General features: G+C 33.8%; 1 protein-coding gene across 1 annotated transcript; it reads right to left on the bottom strand.

Annotated features, from left to right (window-relative positions):
- Nucleotides 1-422: 422 nt before the first annotated feature.
- LOC125049231 (sodium-dependent serotonin transporter) lies at nucleotides 423-17,330 on the bottom strand. Its single transcript, XM_047648384.1, has 13 exons — nucleotides 17,217-17,330; nucleotides 11,814-11,951; nucleotides 11,548-11,704; nucleotides 10,998-11,132; nucleotides 7,140-7,359; nucleotides 6,832-6,970; nucleotides 6,626-6,760; nucleotides 6,378-6,556; nucleotides 5,682-5,851; nucleotides 5,491-5,615; nucleotides 3,023-3,207; nucleotides 2,293-2,476; nucleotides 423-2,211 (listed from the first exon to the last, which is right to left on the bottom strand). The coding sequence occupies exons 2-13, from the start codon at nucleotides 11,895-11,897 to the stop codon at nucleotides 2,140-2,142; spliced, it is 1,785 nt and encodes a 594-aa protein (XP_047504340.1). The 5' UTR covers nucleotides 11,898-11,951; nucleotides 17,217-17,330; the 3' UTR covers nucleotides 423-2,139.

Here is a 17,330-nt window from a genome sequence, read left to right on the forward strand (position 1 = left end):
CTATCTGTCGTTAGTAAAAACTTATTTTGTAGTTCTTAATTTATACAAAATATTTATCTGCATAACATAACAGTCTCAATATTTTCATAAAAAATGATAACACACGTTAAATGAGACATAATAAATAAATAAAAATGGTGACATTGTAACAGGCTTACACCCATGTTTTTTATTTTAATACTATTCGTAATTGCTACGAGTAGATTACCTATTCCTTAGAAAAAACAGATACGTATAGAACCTATTAGATTTGAGAACTGGCACTAAATGTAAAATTGGAAGCATTAATATGTATTTCTTTAATGACAAGTCATAAGTGTACAAAATGTGTTACCTACATGATTAAATGATTTTTGAATTTTGATTCGTCGATTATTAGACTGTACTGAAAAAAATAGGGAGTCAATAAATAAAACAAAAAATAATTAACAAGTGTTCAGAAGACCTGTAATGGCTGACACAGGCCACTTCTGTACATTTGTTTTTATTGAACTATTATTTCACTATCACGCACACATTCTAACTGCAGAGTAGTAATTCAATACGTCCAGTGCAAACTGATTTAATATTCTTCTCTCTAAATTCATTACTGAGAGTAAATAATATTTGTATACATATATGTGTACCTTTAAACCGTTTTGTGATCTTTACTATGTAACTCAATCGTTTCAATACATTTATATTTGCCGTGATATCAATTAACGCTATAATAGAGAATAAAACTTAAAGTCGATAAAAAAGGTTGTATGGCACCTATATTTGTGTTTTTGTTTTGAAAATCGATTGCATTTCCACTCTTAAAGTAATGGCCGCTACGCACGGTGTACAGAGCGTAGCATATAATACTACGTGTAGCAATAAGTTTACGATACGGTACTTTTTTTTCATTAAACCAGTTTGCACATATCGTGATAACATATAAACTTTGTAATATAATGGATATATAAGCGTCTATCAAGTACTCATCTACATTTAACCCTTATTCAACATGAAATTCTATAACACAATACAAAAACATACTAACAATGTGGGTATATAAACGATTTTATATTATATTATAAAAACACTTAGACATCATCAAAGTTTTCTACGATTTAAATATAATATTGAAATATACGATTAGCAATGAATATAATTAGATATAATTTCATTTAAACGTTCTACAAATATTGTGTTACACCACACAAATAATGTATATTACGAATAATATCATTTATTATAAGCGAGTACAACTTTATTTACACTAAACTGCTTTCAAAGAAGTTTCTGAAGATTACCTAAACAGCATCTATATTTTCTAAAGTATTATACAGAACAATGACTACATCCACAGAAAAAGTTTTTATTCCTATACATATGTATATCTTTTTATTTTTATATTCATTGCCCAAGAATATAAAAATAATTAGGTAACATTTGATTGAATCTAAATATATTGTTTATTCAAACCAAGAATCATCTAAATCTAATATACACTTCTTATCTATTATTTTCCTAGAATGAATTTATATAGAATGCTTATACAATAAAATGATAAATATTATTAATAATTTTAAATTATTAATCCAGTAACATAAACAAGCTTCAATAATCTTCTATTATAGTCTGTCCAGCAATAATTTCAAATGTACAGCGTTATTTACTAACTATGTACAAATAATTAAATCTATAGATTAAATAATGCGTGTGAAAGGTATATTTTGATTACAACTATTATCAACTAAGAATATATAATCTTTCGTTGTCGTAAATAACATACGAGCCTAACAATCATATATTAATATTTTTGCTTAAAGCTTATTTGTAACCCGCTCGATTTATTTTACACATACAATATGAATAAAATGATTATTATTATTAATTATATTGTAGAGTACAGTTGCTAAAGTAGGAACACACATACGGTTATACAAAGTTATATGTTTTACTGAAATTATTCAATATATGTTATTTGATATAGGGTTTCTATTAATTTTGATTATTTTATACATAGACAAATTTCAACGAGACTTCGAATGGTATGATTTAGACAAGCCACTCGATTGTGCAGGCTTTTGTGTGTGGATGTAAAGAGTAAAGATGTGGGTTTTCTGATGGTGAGGTCAGTGGGGGGTCGCTTGGGACTGTGTGCGTCTGCGGTCACAGCGAGCACAGTGCGTGCTCCGTCGGCGGTATGGTCGTTATTAGCGGACGTTTGATGGTCTTCAGACGCTAAAACACAGTATTATATTTATATAAAAAAAACTTTGGAATAATTATGTGTAGTGCGTTTAGTTAATCTGGTATATTTACCGTACAGAAAGAGCCGGGTGTGATTATGAACAGGTAAACGATGTAAAGTGGTATCAGTGAGACGGTTGTACCGGTGAGAGCCCAGCCCACGGAGATGGACCAGGGTGGGTACACATACTCCCCTCCCAGCATCTCCGAGTGAGACAATAGCGAGAACACGAACAGCACCAGCAGGAACACCGGGCTGTAGGAGTTGAAAACAAGTATACAGCTTTGATAAATTTATAATTGAATTTGAAGTAGCGTAGTCTTTTTTGACGTGATAACGTCTTTAAAATCGTTTTAGTCGGGTGACATGTTCAGAAACTTGTGTCACACCAAAACCTCACGAGCGCGATCGCAGGTATAACGAGAGAGAGACGGACCGATCTCCCGTCTCATCTCGAGCGCTGCCAGTCATTCCGTGAAACTTGTATGAAGAAAAATGTATATCATAGTCGAATAAGTAAGCTTGTCATTTTACACCCGAAATTTATCATCAAAAGTGTGAATAAAACGATAGATGTAATTTAAAATTTGAAAAATTGTTATCTTCATTAATTCCTTACTTCCCAAAAACTTATATCACCAATAAGACGTTATCACGTAAACATCTCGATCGTAAACCTACTTTACAAACAACCAATATTTTTATAGAAATATTTTAAAGAAATTAAAAAAAAAATCTGTAATACAAATTGAATTTGTATAAGCAATAGACTGTATACTCATTCTAATTAGATTAGGATACCTTATGTAGACCCAGCAAGCGCGCCAGAACCAGCCAGGCTTGTGTCCGAGCATAGATTTGACGTCGTCAGCAAACCGGTCCACGCCATACACCCAACATACGCCGGCTGCCTCTGCGAATACCACGAAGAGTATGGCCAGCCCTGGACCGTATACATTCAGCAAGTCCACCAGGTATACGCCGCCCTGTATCCATAAATATATTTAAGGTGATTACTGAAACTTGTGTGAGATAAAAAAAATCAGTGGCGCTACAACCTTTTAAGGTTGATCAGATTTCTGTAACTGTTTCATGATCATTTGTTAATCTAATTGGCAAGTAGGTGATCAGTCTCCTGTGCCTGACGCACGCCATCGACTTTTTCGGTCTAAGGCATGCCGGTTTCCTCACGATACTTTCCTTCACCGTTTTCGAGCGAATGTTAAATGCGCATATAGAAATAAAGTCCATTGGTTAACAGCCGAGGATCGAACCTACGACCTCAGGGATGAGAGTCGCACGCTGAAGCCAATACTGGATACTTGTGAGAGATACTCAAACCTAAAAGCGATTTTTTTTCATTATGTCACAAAAATCCGTTCGAATGAAATCAGTAAAACGGAAACAATTGAACAGGGAACAACTTGAAATAGTGGAGTAAATGTAGGCGAGTGATAAGGTTGGTCATCTAGCTGAGTGGCGCACGATGAATAATGTAACCGAATACATTCACTCGCGATAACGCCTCCATGTTTATTCACGCGTTGGCTCCTCGTTCACTTGTCTTGCCCTTATGTTTGTCGTGTTTTGTTTCAAGCACTATATGTAATAAATAATATATATATATACTAGCTGACCCGGCTAGTATACCCGGCAAACGTATAATAAAAAATAGGGGTTGATCGTATGGGGGTGACAATTAAGGGTTGTATGTATTTTTGTATGCTGTATCAAAAAAAAAAAAAAAAAGTTTTGTCTAAAAATTAAAAATAAAAATTTATCGGTGGGACCACGCTTGACATTTAGGGGGATGAAAAATAGTGTTGTCCGATTCTCAGACTTACTGAATATGCATAAAATTTTTTATAAGAATCGGTCGAGCTGTTTCTGAGGAGTATGGGAACGAACATTGTAACACGAGAATTTTATATATGTAGCGATATGTATCATAATTGACGTTACTGAAATATCTGTTTCACGTTTTAAGATATAATTATAATATTGCAATTCCTATTTTCGAGTTTGATGGATAATTACAAATTTTATGGTTATTAATAATCTTCATATAAAACGGTTTACAGCTGAAAAGTTACTGTTAATAACAAGACTTCTTGATGATACAAGTCATGCTGACTCAGCATAAAGCCGCTCTGAAATAAATGCACGCCAACCGCTATTAATTTGGCTACGGTACATTGGTTGAGTCAATGATAAGAAAAAGTTTTCCATGATAATATATAAATCTTTAGGACAAACTCTAAGTTACGCATTGCATACGTAGACCAGTGCAGATAGCCTTTAAAATAAATAAAAAGTGAAAAAAATAATAGTAGGATGAAACCCATTAGAAAAGGAGGGGAATATGATCAAAATGAAAGGAAAAATAACCCTTCCTTACATCTCTATGAAATACGAAAATTTTAGCCCATCTAAAGGCTAAAATTTTTTTTTAGGTCATTCAGGTATATATAAGTTATCTTAAAATAGTAATAAATAGGCATCTAATTATAATTTAAAGAAGATTCATAGAGAAGTAGGGATGGGGATGACGGGTCTGGGCGTTACTGCATACGATTTTTTGCATTTTCTGAGAAGATTTACTATGGTAATATATATATATTTTTTTACCATAGGAAAGTAGAGATTTCAACGAACTGAAAGCCCCCAAACTTTTTGAAAAAAGCTGAAATTTTGACCTCAGAATTTTCGATTGAAAATTAGGGTGCTCTTTTGATATTATGTTAAAATGAGGCGAAAAAATAAATATTTTTAATCAAATACATTACAGTGTATTTAGGACATAATAAGGTAAGTTTTCACCAAATTTTGTAGAAAAATTTTTTTTTTTTGAAAAAGATATAAATAAAAAACCAAAAACTTGGTTTTTTGAATTTTTCACCTCAATTTTGAGGTTATGTGAAAAATCTGCAAATACAAAAGTTGTAGATCTTTTTATTGCCTACCACTATGCCATTTAACTTTCTTAGATAGGACTTTTAGTTTTGCCGGAAATCGAGATAAACCGTTTTTTACCCTTAAAATCACCCCCCTTCCCTTCCCGACCTCAGATCGACCGTAATTTATTTTTCCTTTCATTTTGATCATATTCCCCTCCTTTTCTAATGGGTTTCATTCTACTGTAATTTTTTTTGGTTTCAAAAATTATCTACCCTGGTCTAACATGCTTACCATCCTTTGCAATTTATGTATGTAACATACTCGGTTTGATTTGTATCATTCACAGTAAATATTTAAAAAGCTACACATACGTATGTCGTAGTGGGCAGTGCACAGATATATATGAAGACTAGTAGACCGGCCACAAATAGTTCGCGATGTCTTCCCAATGCCCGTGGGTATTCGTCGCATAACGCAGTTGTTACTGCCTCTAGACCTGAAAATTATATTTTAATGTAGTTTATATCTAGACTTTTCAAATTTAATTCAGTAACCTCGCTACCTCCAAAAGTACTATCCAGTCCTAGTGTGATAAGCATCAAGAAGAAAATTATAGCCCAGAAGACGGAGCCTGTCATGGTCGCGATGGCCTCCGGGTAGACGATGAAAACTAGCCCCGGACCCTCAAGACCTACTTCTTCAATGCTTTTGTTCTGAACATGTGCCATATATCTGAGGAACAATAGCAGGATTTATAACAAAGAAAGTTTGAGTTGATTAGATATTTAGATAAAACTAAGACTTTTTTACACGCTTTATATTAGCTTCACCTGTATGTATGTAACCGACTCCTTCGGACTCGATTTTGACCCACTTTTAACGGACAGATTTAATTCAAACTTTGCGCACCTGTCAAAGATCGATGACAATGCAATAATCCGAAAAAAAAATGAAAAAAATAAAAAATAAAAAATTTATAATAGTTAAAAAAAACTAGAACACACGCTTTTATAGCACATCAAACTAAAAAGTGAAAAATAATTCCTAATTTAGGCTGAAAATGGTAATGAACAAAAAATACTGGTATTATTGTGAAAAAGCGTGGGGCGCTCTGTGCCATATTTTGCGTCTATCGAGCAACCCACGCTTTTTCACAATAATACCAGTATTTTTTGTTCATTACCATTTTCAGCCTAAACTAGGAATTATTAAATAAGTACCTACACAACAATCACCATAATTACAAATAAATACTAACCCCAAGACTGAGAAAATGACGAATCCAGCCAAAAAGCTTGTAAGACAGTTGATAGATGAAGTGATGATAGCATCCCTATAACAGTTATTATTGAATTTATTGTAACTTGATAGAGCCAGAAGCGTGCCGAAACCAGGACCCAGAGAGAAGAAGATTTGAGATGCCGCGTCTATCCACACCTATTTAAAATAAATTACCTTAATTAATACGAATTATACAAATACTTTTAATCGTAGAATAGTTACTACCTTAGAATTTTGTAGTTTGTGCCACTCAGGAGTGAGATAATAGCGAATGCCTTCTGTTGCTCCGGGAAGAGTAACACCTCTCGCGAGTAGAATTAGCAAAACAACGTATGGTGCAAGAGCTGTGACCCACACCACCTGTGAAATTAATTTGTCTCATTGATTAATAACTCTATTTATGTTAAGAAGTGGTAATGTTTCAAGTTTACCTTTCCAGCACTGCGCACTCCTTTCCATAGTGAGAAGTAGACCAACACGAAAACTCCAAAAACACACAGAGCTAGAGACGGTTTGATAGGACCCATATCATCCAGACCATTTGACCGTTGTTGCTCCAATACGTTGCGTCTGTTAAACGTTACGTTTATCAAATATAGCTTAATACTGAATGTATATACGAATTTAAATAATAATTAATTGAGTAATGCCATATATTAACGTTTCTATCTTTAAATTAAGTAATAAGTAATCTTGTCGATGATGTTGACAATAAAATTCTATATAAGATATGTCTCACTCAAAGAACTCCTTTGCGGGGGTGCTTGAGCTGATGTTCGCCAGAGGGGAAGTGACGGGTGTGCAAAGAGGGGTGTTCCACTCGTTGTCGCAGCTAGTCCAGGGTAGCTCGGAATTGATGGAGGCAAGAGAGGCAATCAGGTAATATACGGCCCAACCGATGATCGTGTTGTAGTACATACCCATATAGATGTCGATCATGCAGATTGCGTAGCCTACGCCTATATAGAATATTATAAAAGAAATAAATATTAGAAGCCAAAATACACATTAAGACAAGCGATATTAGATAATATGTAAATATAGTTGAAATTATATAAAACCATTGCCATAGCGTAACCAAATTAATTAAGAGTCAAACAATTCATCAACTCTCAATAAATCTCCAAACACTTTAAAATCAAATTAATCGTGTCTCGCGGGCGCCAATTTCGCGCGCAAACTTGTGAGGAAGTCGCCATGTTTGATCGAATCAGTGCCATCTGTCGGCGGTAATCAAATGATATCGCAAGCTCTAATTGATTTAGCTGTCACGCGATGCCACGATTTATTTGCATTGATAACGTATAAATTGTGAATCGAGTTCACTCTGCCGCCTTGTGAATCGTTATTGCTCGGCTCGAGGGTTATAAAACCCTATATGTATAATAATAAATTATTGCTTTAACGTTATATTTTTTCTCTATACGTACACACACAGTAAAAGTTTGTTTATGCTTGCAATACTTTTAAAATATTTTAATTATCTGTGAAATGTTGGATAAAGTTTATTCATAAAAACAGTAACAACGGGACAGAAATTTTAAAGAGTGCACACTTATATTCAGAAAATCGAAATCATAAACGAAACAATATCCCGAACTGTAGGTAGATTATTAAAGTTAAGCGAAATCTTGGAAGATAACTGCGAGGTATCTGATTGGTCAAATTATCGCAAGGCGTGACTTTTATAGCATAACGCCAATAGATCACGAACGACTGCTCACAAAAATAATAGCTCTGTATTATTTCCCACTAAAGAATATATTTTGCGATCCTCATACTATCCCATAGTACCTTTAGAGCCTTTGCCCTGTTGGCAATCTTTTACGCATCACACTTAACTAAGTTAATTACAGATCCAACTGAAATGGATGCAGCTGATGTGTAATTACGACTCTGTTTAGCCTAATAATACGCTCACTACACTTACTGAAATACACGCTAAAACTCATTTTAGTTTACATAAACAATTGCGAATAAATAATCGTAACAGTATATTTTATTTACAAAAGACTTTTTGAAAAGGATTCTATTAATTGCTTTAGCGACTATACTTTTCATCACTTAAATTGAATTTCCTATTTCCTTACAATCGGTTTACAATGAAAATGACAAATATTGACGCAAAAGCCTTAGACGAGTCGTCCATGAATCGGTACATGCGCTAAGATCTTCCTACGAATAGAGTCAATATTTTGATGCGATTTATTATGTAATGTCTGACTGTCTATCTGTACTATGATTGGGACGAAAGTAAAAACTTATAAGTACTCTACTCACTGGATGAAATGTTTACGTAACATTAAAAAATATACTTTATTATATTAGGTTTTAATGTATCGTTCTATGTATCTAATTAGGATTCTTTTATCCTAAAGATATTTCTATAGTGCTGTTTACGTTTCACAGTGAATGTTAAATCCGCACATAGAGAAAAAAGTCAATTGGAACACAGGGGTGTACCTACTAGCTCAATTGACAAGGTTCAAACCTACGACCTCAGTGGCGAGAGTCGCACGGACCAGCCACTAAGCCAACTCTGCTCACGAACGTGTTATCTATATCTGTAGATATTGGTTGAGTCTTATCCACGTGACGAAAATAAGATTAATATAAAGTCATAGAACTGAATTATTATTTCAATTGTTTTAAAAAAGAAAGCATTTTAAGATTTGGAAATTGCGGTTTTTTGACCTTTCATTCGACTAAGATTAACTGTATAAAAGTTTCTTAAATTCAGTCCGGATTCATACATTTTAATACTTCTTAAGCAGTGGCCGGCCAACATCTATCTTCGCTAAAAGCATTGGCTATTGTATATTTATAAGGTGCCGCTGTTGCCGTGTTCAAATCGATTACATTTCCATTGTTTATTGGCAATCATTAATGATGGGCAAATAATGTGTCTTCACACACAGACATTCACAAATAGCTCACATAGCTTGTAAATCGTTAGAAACTGATTCTAGAGTCATTTGATTCTTCTTATCTCGAAAACATTTACACCCCATCCATTTAACCTTATTTTTCGTTCTCATTTAAATATACGTGTACGTTTGGCACGATACAATTGACCTTGACAAAGTGAAATGAAAGATTGTAATCTATAAAAAAATCAATCATTAACTATGAGTAAAATATGTTATGTTGATTTAGAATAAAATCTTTTTATTTACAAAATAACCATATCTAGTCTAGTCAAACAGGTGAATTGAACTGGATAACAAAAGGTACATGTGTCAGAATTATATATGTTAACGTAAAATTGTAAACACCGTTAGATTGTAATCTATCTCGCGAGATTATAAACTGTCGAAAGATTGTGAACTTCAACGAACTGCTTACAATTTAACGTATTATTATTCGGTAGATTGTACTACACTAACTTAGTTATCATTCAAACTTCTTTGGTCAATTACAGATTAATTTTACTTCCCAACAATTTCATATAACTACCGAATAATACTACGTTAAATTGTAAGCAGTTCGTTGAGGTTCACAATCTTTCGACAGTTTACAATCTCGCGAGATAGATTACAATCTAACGGTGTTTACAATTTTACGGTGACATATATATTGCACCTTACAAAACAGCCGCACTACTACTCTTGCGTTCTGCCTTGCGATTCTGTAACTTACACAGCGGTTTTCGCAGAATCGCAAGGCTGGCATCAGATTTCTGTATCATTGTTTTTCCAATATACAAGGCAAGTAGATGATAGAACCTTCTATACCAGAAACGCCGTCCTATAATATGGTAGCTACGTGCCCAGCTAAACGGTCAAAACCGTTAAAAACTAGGTATTTCTTGTATTTTTACTTTAATTTGAAAACAGGACAATGTGTAATTATTAATGTACATGCATAAATAGAATGCAATGGCTACTTTTATTTTTAATTGCTTCTTTAAATCTCTTCCCAAGTGAAATAAATACGGGAAGTAAATTCTTTATTTGCTAAGAGGCAGTGTTTCATCAACAGTCAATAAAATGTCTCAGCTCAGGGCCCCAACCCTCCCAAGGGTCACCGCCAGCCACAATACAAATACCTACTTCCATTAAATATTCTTTGATGTTTTTTGTCACAGATTTATCAGTTGCGATTTTCAAATTTTTCCACCAAAAAGAAATATTCAAAACAACATTGTGATTGAAAATTGCTGATGGATTATCACGTATTTTAATATTTAAATTTGTTTATAGTTAATAAACGCGTAAAAGGCACTTATTTTCCGTAAATCGGAACAGAACCTGTTATACGCGCCAGGTACCGTTTTTTTTTTTTTTTAAAGACAATTCACACCAATTGACCTAGTCCCATGCTAAGCTGGTGAACCTTGTGTTATGGGTACTAGGCAGCGGATATACATACATATTATAGATAGATAGACATATAAATACATATTTAAACACCCAAGATCTAAGCACAACACCAAATGCTCATCACATCGATGTTCGTCTCAGCCGGGGATCGAACCTCATGGATTCGTAGTCAGGGGTACTAACCACTAGACCAATGAGTCGTCATATTATTAAACAGAACTCGTGTTTATATAAGCTTTATAGTAAACTTTTCTACAGTTTCTATACAAAATTACCCTTAAGAGCGGGGCAAATCCTCTTCCAAAGTGTGAGACACCCGCAGCGATGGTATTGACCGAGTGCCAGCTCCATAAAGAAGAGAGGTAGACCTCCGAACAACAGCATCACGCAATAAGGAATCAGAAACGCACCTGTGACATCATCATACATATTACAAGTGTAAAAAATATTGTATAATGTTTGGTGGCTTCGTAGCATTGTTTTGTTTTATTGTTACGACATCAAAGAACGCCTAAAGGTAAATAAATTGAGGACAACTGTGTTTTTTAAATTCTTGATTAAGTCGTGTTTTACGGTTGTTTGAATAAAAGATTCTAAAGAATGCTAAATTTTAAGATCGTATCGTAGCTTCAAGCTCAGACTTTGAGTTGAATGAATTCGAAAATCTCGTAATAAGCATACAATGTCTATTTTAAAAGATTATTTCTTGGTGATATGCAGATCATAAACTGATTCTAGGTGATAAGGCGAGCAGCCGTTTCTTGGCTATAGCAGTTGATAATCAAGAGATAAAAGTGCTTCAATATGACAAATAGTTGTACGTACCGCCTCCGTTTTGGTAACAGATATAGGGAAACCTCCAGACATTGCCCAGATCTACCGCGAATCCTACCACAGCTAACAAGAACTCTGCCTTCTTCGCCCATGTCTCTCGCTCTCGTGGTGGCGTCAGCGACACCACCATTGACCGGCTTTTAGGCAACTGGTGTGGTAAAATATAGTTCTATTTTTAAAAAGTCACATAAAAGTATAATAATATCGCCAACATATGGTGGCGAGATAAACGGTTACTTATCTTAGTTTAAACTTACTTTGTTGGTTGTGGGTTGCGTGTTAGCGGAAGTAGAGGAAGCGGATGTGGTAGCCTGAGCCGGCGGCGGTTCGGGGGGTTGCATCTCGCCCGTTTCTTCAAACTCGCCGCTACGCCGTTCGGGCACAGGGCTTTCGCCCTGATAACAAATATTGAACATATCAAACTAAGGAAACATACTCAACCATTCGTTAATAAAAGCTATACGGTTAACTTTAGATACTCAGAAAGGACAGTAAAATATCTAACTTACACGGCAGTGTTTAAATTACCGGCATTAAGTTTTGTCGTTAACCGTTCTTTAGACATATAATTATTAATCTTCTACTACAGATAACGATTCTCAGTAGGACTGATAGTAAGCAAAATCAATTAAAATGACCTAAAGCAGTATATAGAACGAGGTGGTATCAACAAGTATTAGTCGTAGCCGCTCCATCAGACGCGGGGGTGCGGGGCTGTACAAACACGCGGACAATTTGTCGTGTTTGCGGCGGCACTGCGCTGCAGATTGCTTGACAAATACCAATAATGAGAATGACCCTTCCGAGCTTACTCACTTCATTTACTACGACTTTAAACACGACGGCTTTTTAGTATCTAATAAAACAGGTTGAGAAGTTGCACTTTCTGCTTCAAAAGTTATTTAAGACACCAAAGAAATCTTATGAATAGAAATAAACTCATACAGAAGCGAAGTTAAAACGTAAACAAATCGCTAATGCATAGATCAATTGTAATGAACAGTTAATCATTGGATCAGGTTTATTTCCCCTTACGTGTAAAAGCCGGTTTATGTCCAATTAGTTTTGAAGTGAAGGAATCTCTGTAATTAAGATAGGCGGAAAGAGCTTGAAACACTTACTTAGACACCTTTGTTGAGCATCACGTTTCGGTACTTCTGCTGCTAATAATACGATTTGTAGTATAGTCAAATTAAAATACTGCTGTGAACCAGTTAAGCTTAGACTCATAGATATTTTTATTTCTTTATTCAATTAGTTCCAAGCCGTTAAGAGATTATGGAGTAGAGAGAATAGTTTTTAATATACGCGTTAAAGAAACTATGATCAATTAAAGTTAAGTGTAAAAACTCATGTACAACAAAAAATACACAACGAAATGTGTAGGCGTTCTTATAATTGAAAAAAAAACGGTTGTCTGTAAAGTCGGTTTACTGACGATAGTTGAACGTGACAACGTCACGAATCGCTCACTCAAGTAAGAGAGAGACAAATGTCGAACGCTGAAGAGCGCGGAGTCCGATTGTGCCTCTCTGTCGCTTCGCGCTCTCGCTTGCACTTCAAGCCTTAAATGGAACGCCTCAGAGCGAGGTAACGCCTCAGAGCGAGGTAACGCCTCAGAGCGAGGTAACGCCGCATGAGTCATGTTTTTTCGTGCGTGCAGCCGGCTCCATCGATTTATAAGACGTTGTCACGTCAAAAAGACATCCTTATCGGTCTGGACTTTATCTGTTTTAAGAACATTTATTTTTTCAAATAGATAAGTAGGTGATCAACTTCTGCGCCTGCCACCCGCTGACGAGTAGAGGCACGGCGGTTTCCTCAAGCTGTTCCTTCAAGGTACGAGCGAGACATAATTGCGTACAGTGAAGACAGCCGCACGATGAATTTTAATATCATTTAATATTACATTGAATCACAAATTTTACATAAAACGCATGTTTTTCAAAGTCACATCCGGGGTTTGATGAGCCATTTAAAATATAGGGATTATAGTATCGGGGCCAGGGGACAGTAAACGTAACGGAATGAGATAAAATGCAAAGATTTCGAGACCGCGCGGGGCAGGGTCTCTTTTGTAAGTTTACGGCCCCTCAAATGTTATTGACAATAAAGTAGCCCGAACACTGCTTTCATGGCTCGATTTAAAATTAAATACATATCACACACTCCTTATTTGCAAATTTTGTCTTAACACAAACATAACATATAGTTACTAAGGGTCTGTTTCACAATGTACTGATAAGTTCTACATAAGTTCCAAATTAGCTATTTATTACTTATTGGTAGGATAAACAGTATTGTTGCGTTTCACGACTGTCAGATAGCGCTATTCGTCACATAAAGTCCATCATAAGTTATGAGTCCGATGAATGTCAAATAGCACAATTTATCTTCCAAATAATTTATGTGTTGCATAGATATTTGGTACTTTATCCATACATTGTGAAACAGGCCCTAAGTATCTCTTAATGTCCTAATAACCGGAAATAGATATGAGAAGAAGTGTTTTAGACATGTAACAACTATTCATGTTAAAATACAATATTAACAAACGATATTAATACAACAAAATTGAGAATTACTATACGCTAATAGGTTATAAATTCAGTTAAATATGGTTCATACCATTATTCGGCTTCGCCGTCAGAACAAAGGATTGAAAATATCAAAATAAAATAGCAAGCCAGTTTTATCGAAATGTGTATCAATATTCATAGAAATAAAAATGTAGATGTATAAATATACTTTTATATGAATATTAAAAAAAAAACACAATGTTCCATTAATCTCAATTCAACAGAGCTTTTTATAACATCTTTTATTCATTTTAATTTCATTAAGTCAACAGATCAATTTATTTGAATCTAAGGGTTTTACCAATCCACCTAACTTTCAATTATAACATAAAATGGGGTTAAAGAATTGTATTTATAAGTTTTTGAATAAGTAATGTTATTACTAGAGAGGTACGTTTATTAATTTAATTTTAACCGACTTCAAAAAACCGAAGGGTGAGGTTATCAATTCGACGTATAACAAACAGCATTGGAAAGGACTACAATTGTTTTCAAAGAAAAAATGAAACAAATGAACGATATCCAAAATAGCGTGAATGGCTTGCTATATAACCTTTACAAGTGCCAATATTATTTCCTAGACGATACGTTTCCTATTACTAGACAGCGTGTGTGTCGGTTTATCCTAACTTAAATATAGTTTTAACAAGGTTACTGAATATACCCGTGACTCAGGGAGATATTGTACTGTTAAGATATAAATCCCTTTCTTCGCAAAATTTAACCAATCTTAACTAATTCTTTTTATATATTATGGTATGCACTGATGAAAAGACAATTGATTTAGCTAAAACCGTGAACAGAAAACGGATTTGTTCTAAATTTAATAATAGATTTAATAAAACATAAGATCATAAAAAAATGTTTTTTTAACATAAAACAGGTTCACCTGGTATTAAGTGATACTGCCGCCTAACATTGCCAGAAGGTTTGCAAGTACGTTGTTAGAGTTTTAAGAATTGGTGGCTCTTTTCAATCATCAGAATCATCATAAATCAGTTATAATCCAAATTAATTTGAGCATTTATCGAATATGAATAAGGTTACGCTTACAATTGAAACCTTTTTGCATGCAGACAAAGCCTTTATCAGCCCTAGCTGACTAATTTATCATAAATAGTAATTTAAATATTCCCATTTCTCTTTTAATATGTACTTTCGTACATAATATTCGCATTTTTTTGGTATTTATTTTTAACATGTTTAGAAGAGATCGATTATAACAATTTTCTTAAATTATCAGACGATAAATTATAACAGATTATTTATCCATTAATTAATTAAAATTTACAATATTTTTCATTTACAATACCATCAAGTATGAAGCAGTTTCTTGCAAAATTACAAATTATATAGATATGTAATGTATTGTTCAAAAATGTGTATTGTAATTAAATTAAACAATTCATATTGAATTTTTAGTACAAAATAGGTATTATACTTTCCCCTACCTACCCTGAATTTCTTTAACAATTTAAAATACTTTCAAAGTCCGAGAATAAAAATAACATCCTTTTATGTCACAATGAGATTTTTGTTTTATCTCGGAATGTGCGCTCATTTTAACTGGAAACATTTTTAGAATTTCTGACTGAAGTTGTAATCTTGAGTTTTCACGCTTTGCGTAATACTTTTAAAAAATGTGGGAAGTTATTATTTCAAACATTCAACTAAGTTATAGAATAAGTATGGTACACAAAATGTGTATGTTGCTGAATTTTATTTAATAAACTTCAGCAACATACCCGAGCATATTGGTGTTGCTTTGTGTCCAAAGGCGGTGGTAAGCACTACTTTCTAAGTGGGTACCCAGACATGATTACTCTATTGGTTTTGACTTGATATTCGATTCATAACCAAACCAAATTGTAAATTAAAATCGAGCAATTTTCTGATAGATACATTTTCGTTTTAATGATTTTGGTATTATGTCGTAATTTAATATCGATTTAAATTAGAACCACGGTACAATGGAGCACCGTTTATGATCTAGAATTCGTTATAACGAGTTCGATTCAATCTAACAAAAATTGATGTCGGCTATTATTTCTTGAACATAGAAATTTTATTGGCATGAATTATTTACTGAAAATTACTACTTAAATTAAAAATATTGTCAGCATTTTGATGTTTACAAGGGACACTCAAAGCATTTAGTAGAAATAGGCAACTTGTCTCTGTTTGTGTAACCGGTATTCATGGAATTAAAGGTCGTGTCCCTTGCTTCACTAATAACGGAAACTATTTTCTTTTGCCGTACCATTATTACATCTCTTGGTAGTTATATTTTGATATCTAATATATTCAAATCAAACAATGCTACATTGTGTTATACGAGGAACATTTAATGGAAATTCACGTTTCTTGATTTCAAATATAAACTATTACTGCCAAGAGGTTACTGTAGCCTTACTACGATATTACAATAGAATTATTAATGCGACGGAATAGTAATATTGAACTTGCGTTAGACTAAAAAAGTTTTGCTTATGAGTACATATTAAAGTAGTAATTTTCGAAATTAAAATTTTCCATATTTGCTAGTCTTCGTCGTATCTAGTTTTAGTGAGAGTAATCAAAAGAACAAGTTTTTGTAGGATTATGATAATGTTAAAACACAAAAAGTATGGAACGTGTAACAAAAAGGGTTTTTAAAAAGATTTTACTGTGATCTGTGATACTGTGTGTATGTGAATAAGCATGAATTTCCATGAACATGTTTGAGTAATGTAAGTTAATCTATAAGTTACTATACAACTTACTCAAAAGGCACGTATTTAGAATATTTACACGTCGTGTCCTAAAACTATTTACAATTTAAAATAAATCTGATATCAGAATGATAAGCGTTTCGTATTTCAACACTGAATTAAATTGGTGCCTTGAGGAAATCATAGGAATAAGAAATAATAAAAATTATTTTGTGAATTGTAGATAATTTTAGGAAATTCAATATAATACATGGTGGATTGACAGGTAATGTTATACTGGATCGTTGAGCCACTTTTATTATGAAATAAAAATTGTGTAAAATGAAAAGAATTGTGTAGAAATAATGTATAAAACAAGTATTTTTCTTACCTTTTGTTTGAGTAATCGTCAGCGTTCCGGTGACAGGAAGCTGACGTCGAATCGCAGAAGGTGCGTCATGGCTGAACAGCGGAGTGGCCAGGGGTGCAGGCTCGCCGACTGGCT

The sequence above is a fragment of the Pieris napi genome, chromosome 4 (assembly GCF_905475465.1).
Source record: "Pieris napi chromosome 4, ilPieNapi1.2, whole genome shotgun sequence".
NCBI lineage: Eukaryota > Metazoa > Arthropoda > Insecta > Lepidoptera > Pieridae > Pieris > Pieris napi.

What these genes read in the sequence shown, in the direction of transcription:
- LOC125049231 (XM_047648384.1), bottom strand. Translation starts at nt 11,897, where the DNA reads ATGCAACCCCCCGAACCGCCGCCGGCTCAGGCTACCACATCCGCTTCC. An exon ending in CGCAACCCACAACCAACAAA is followed by an intron (nt 11,705 to 11,813) that starts GTAAGTTTAAAC and finishes TTACCACACCAG; the next exon opens with TTGCCTAAAAGCCGGTCAAT. An exon ending in ACAAACTACAAAATTCTAAG is followed by an intron (nt 6,557 to 6,625) that starts GTAGTAACTATT and finishes TATTTTAAATAG; the next exon opens with GTGTGGATAGACGCGGCATC.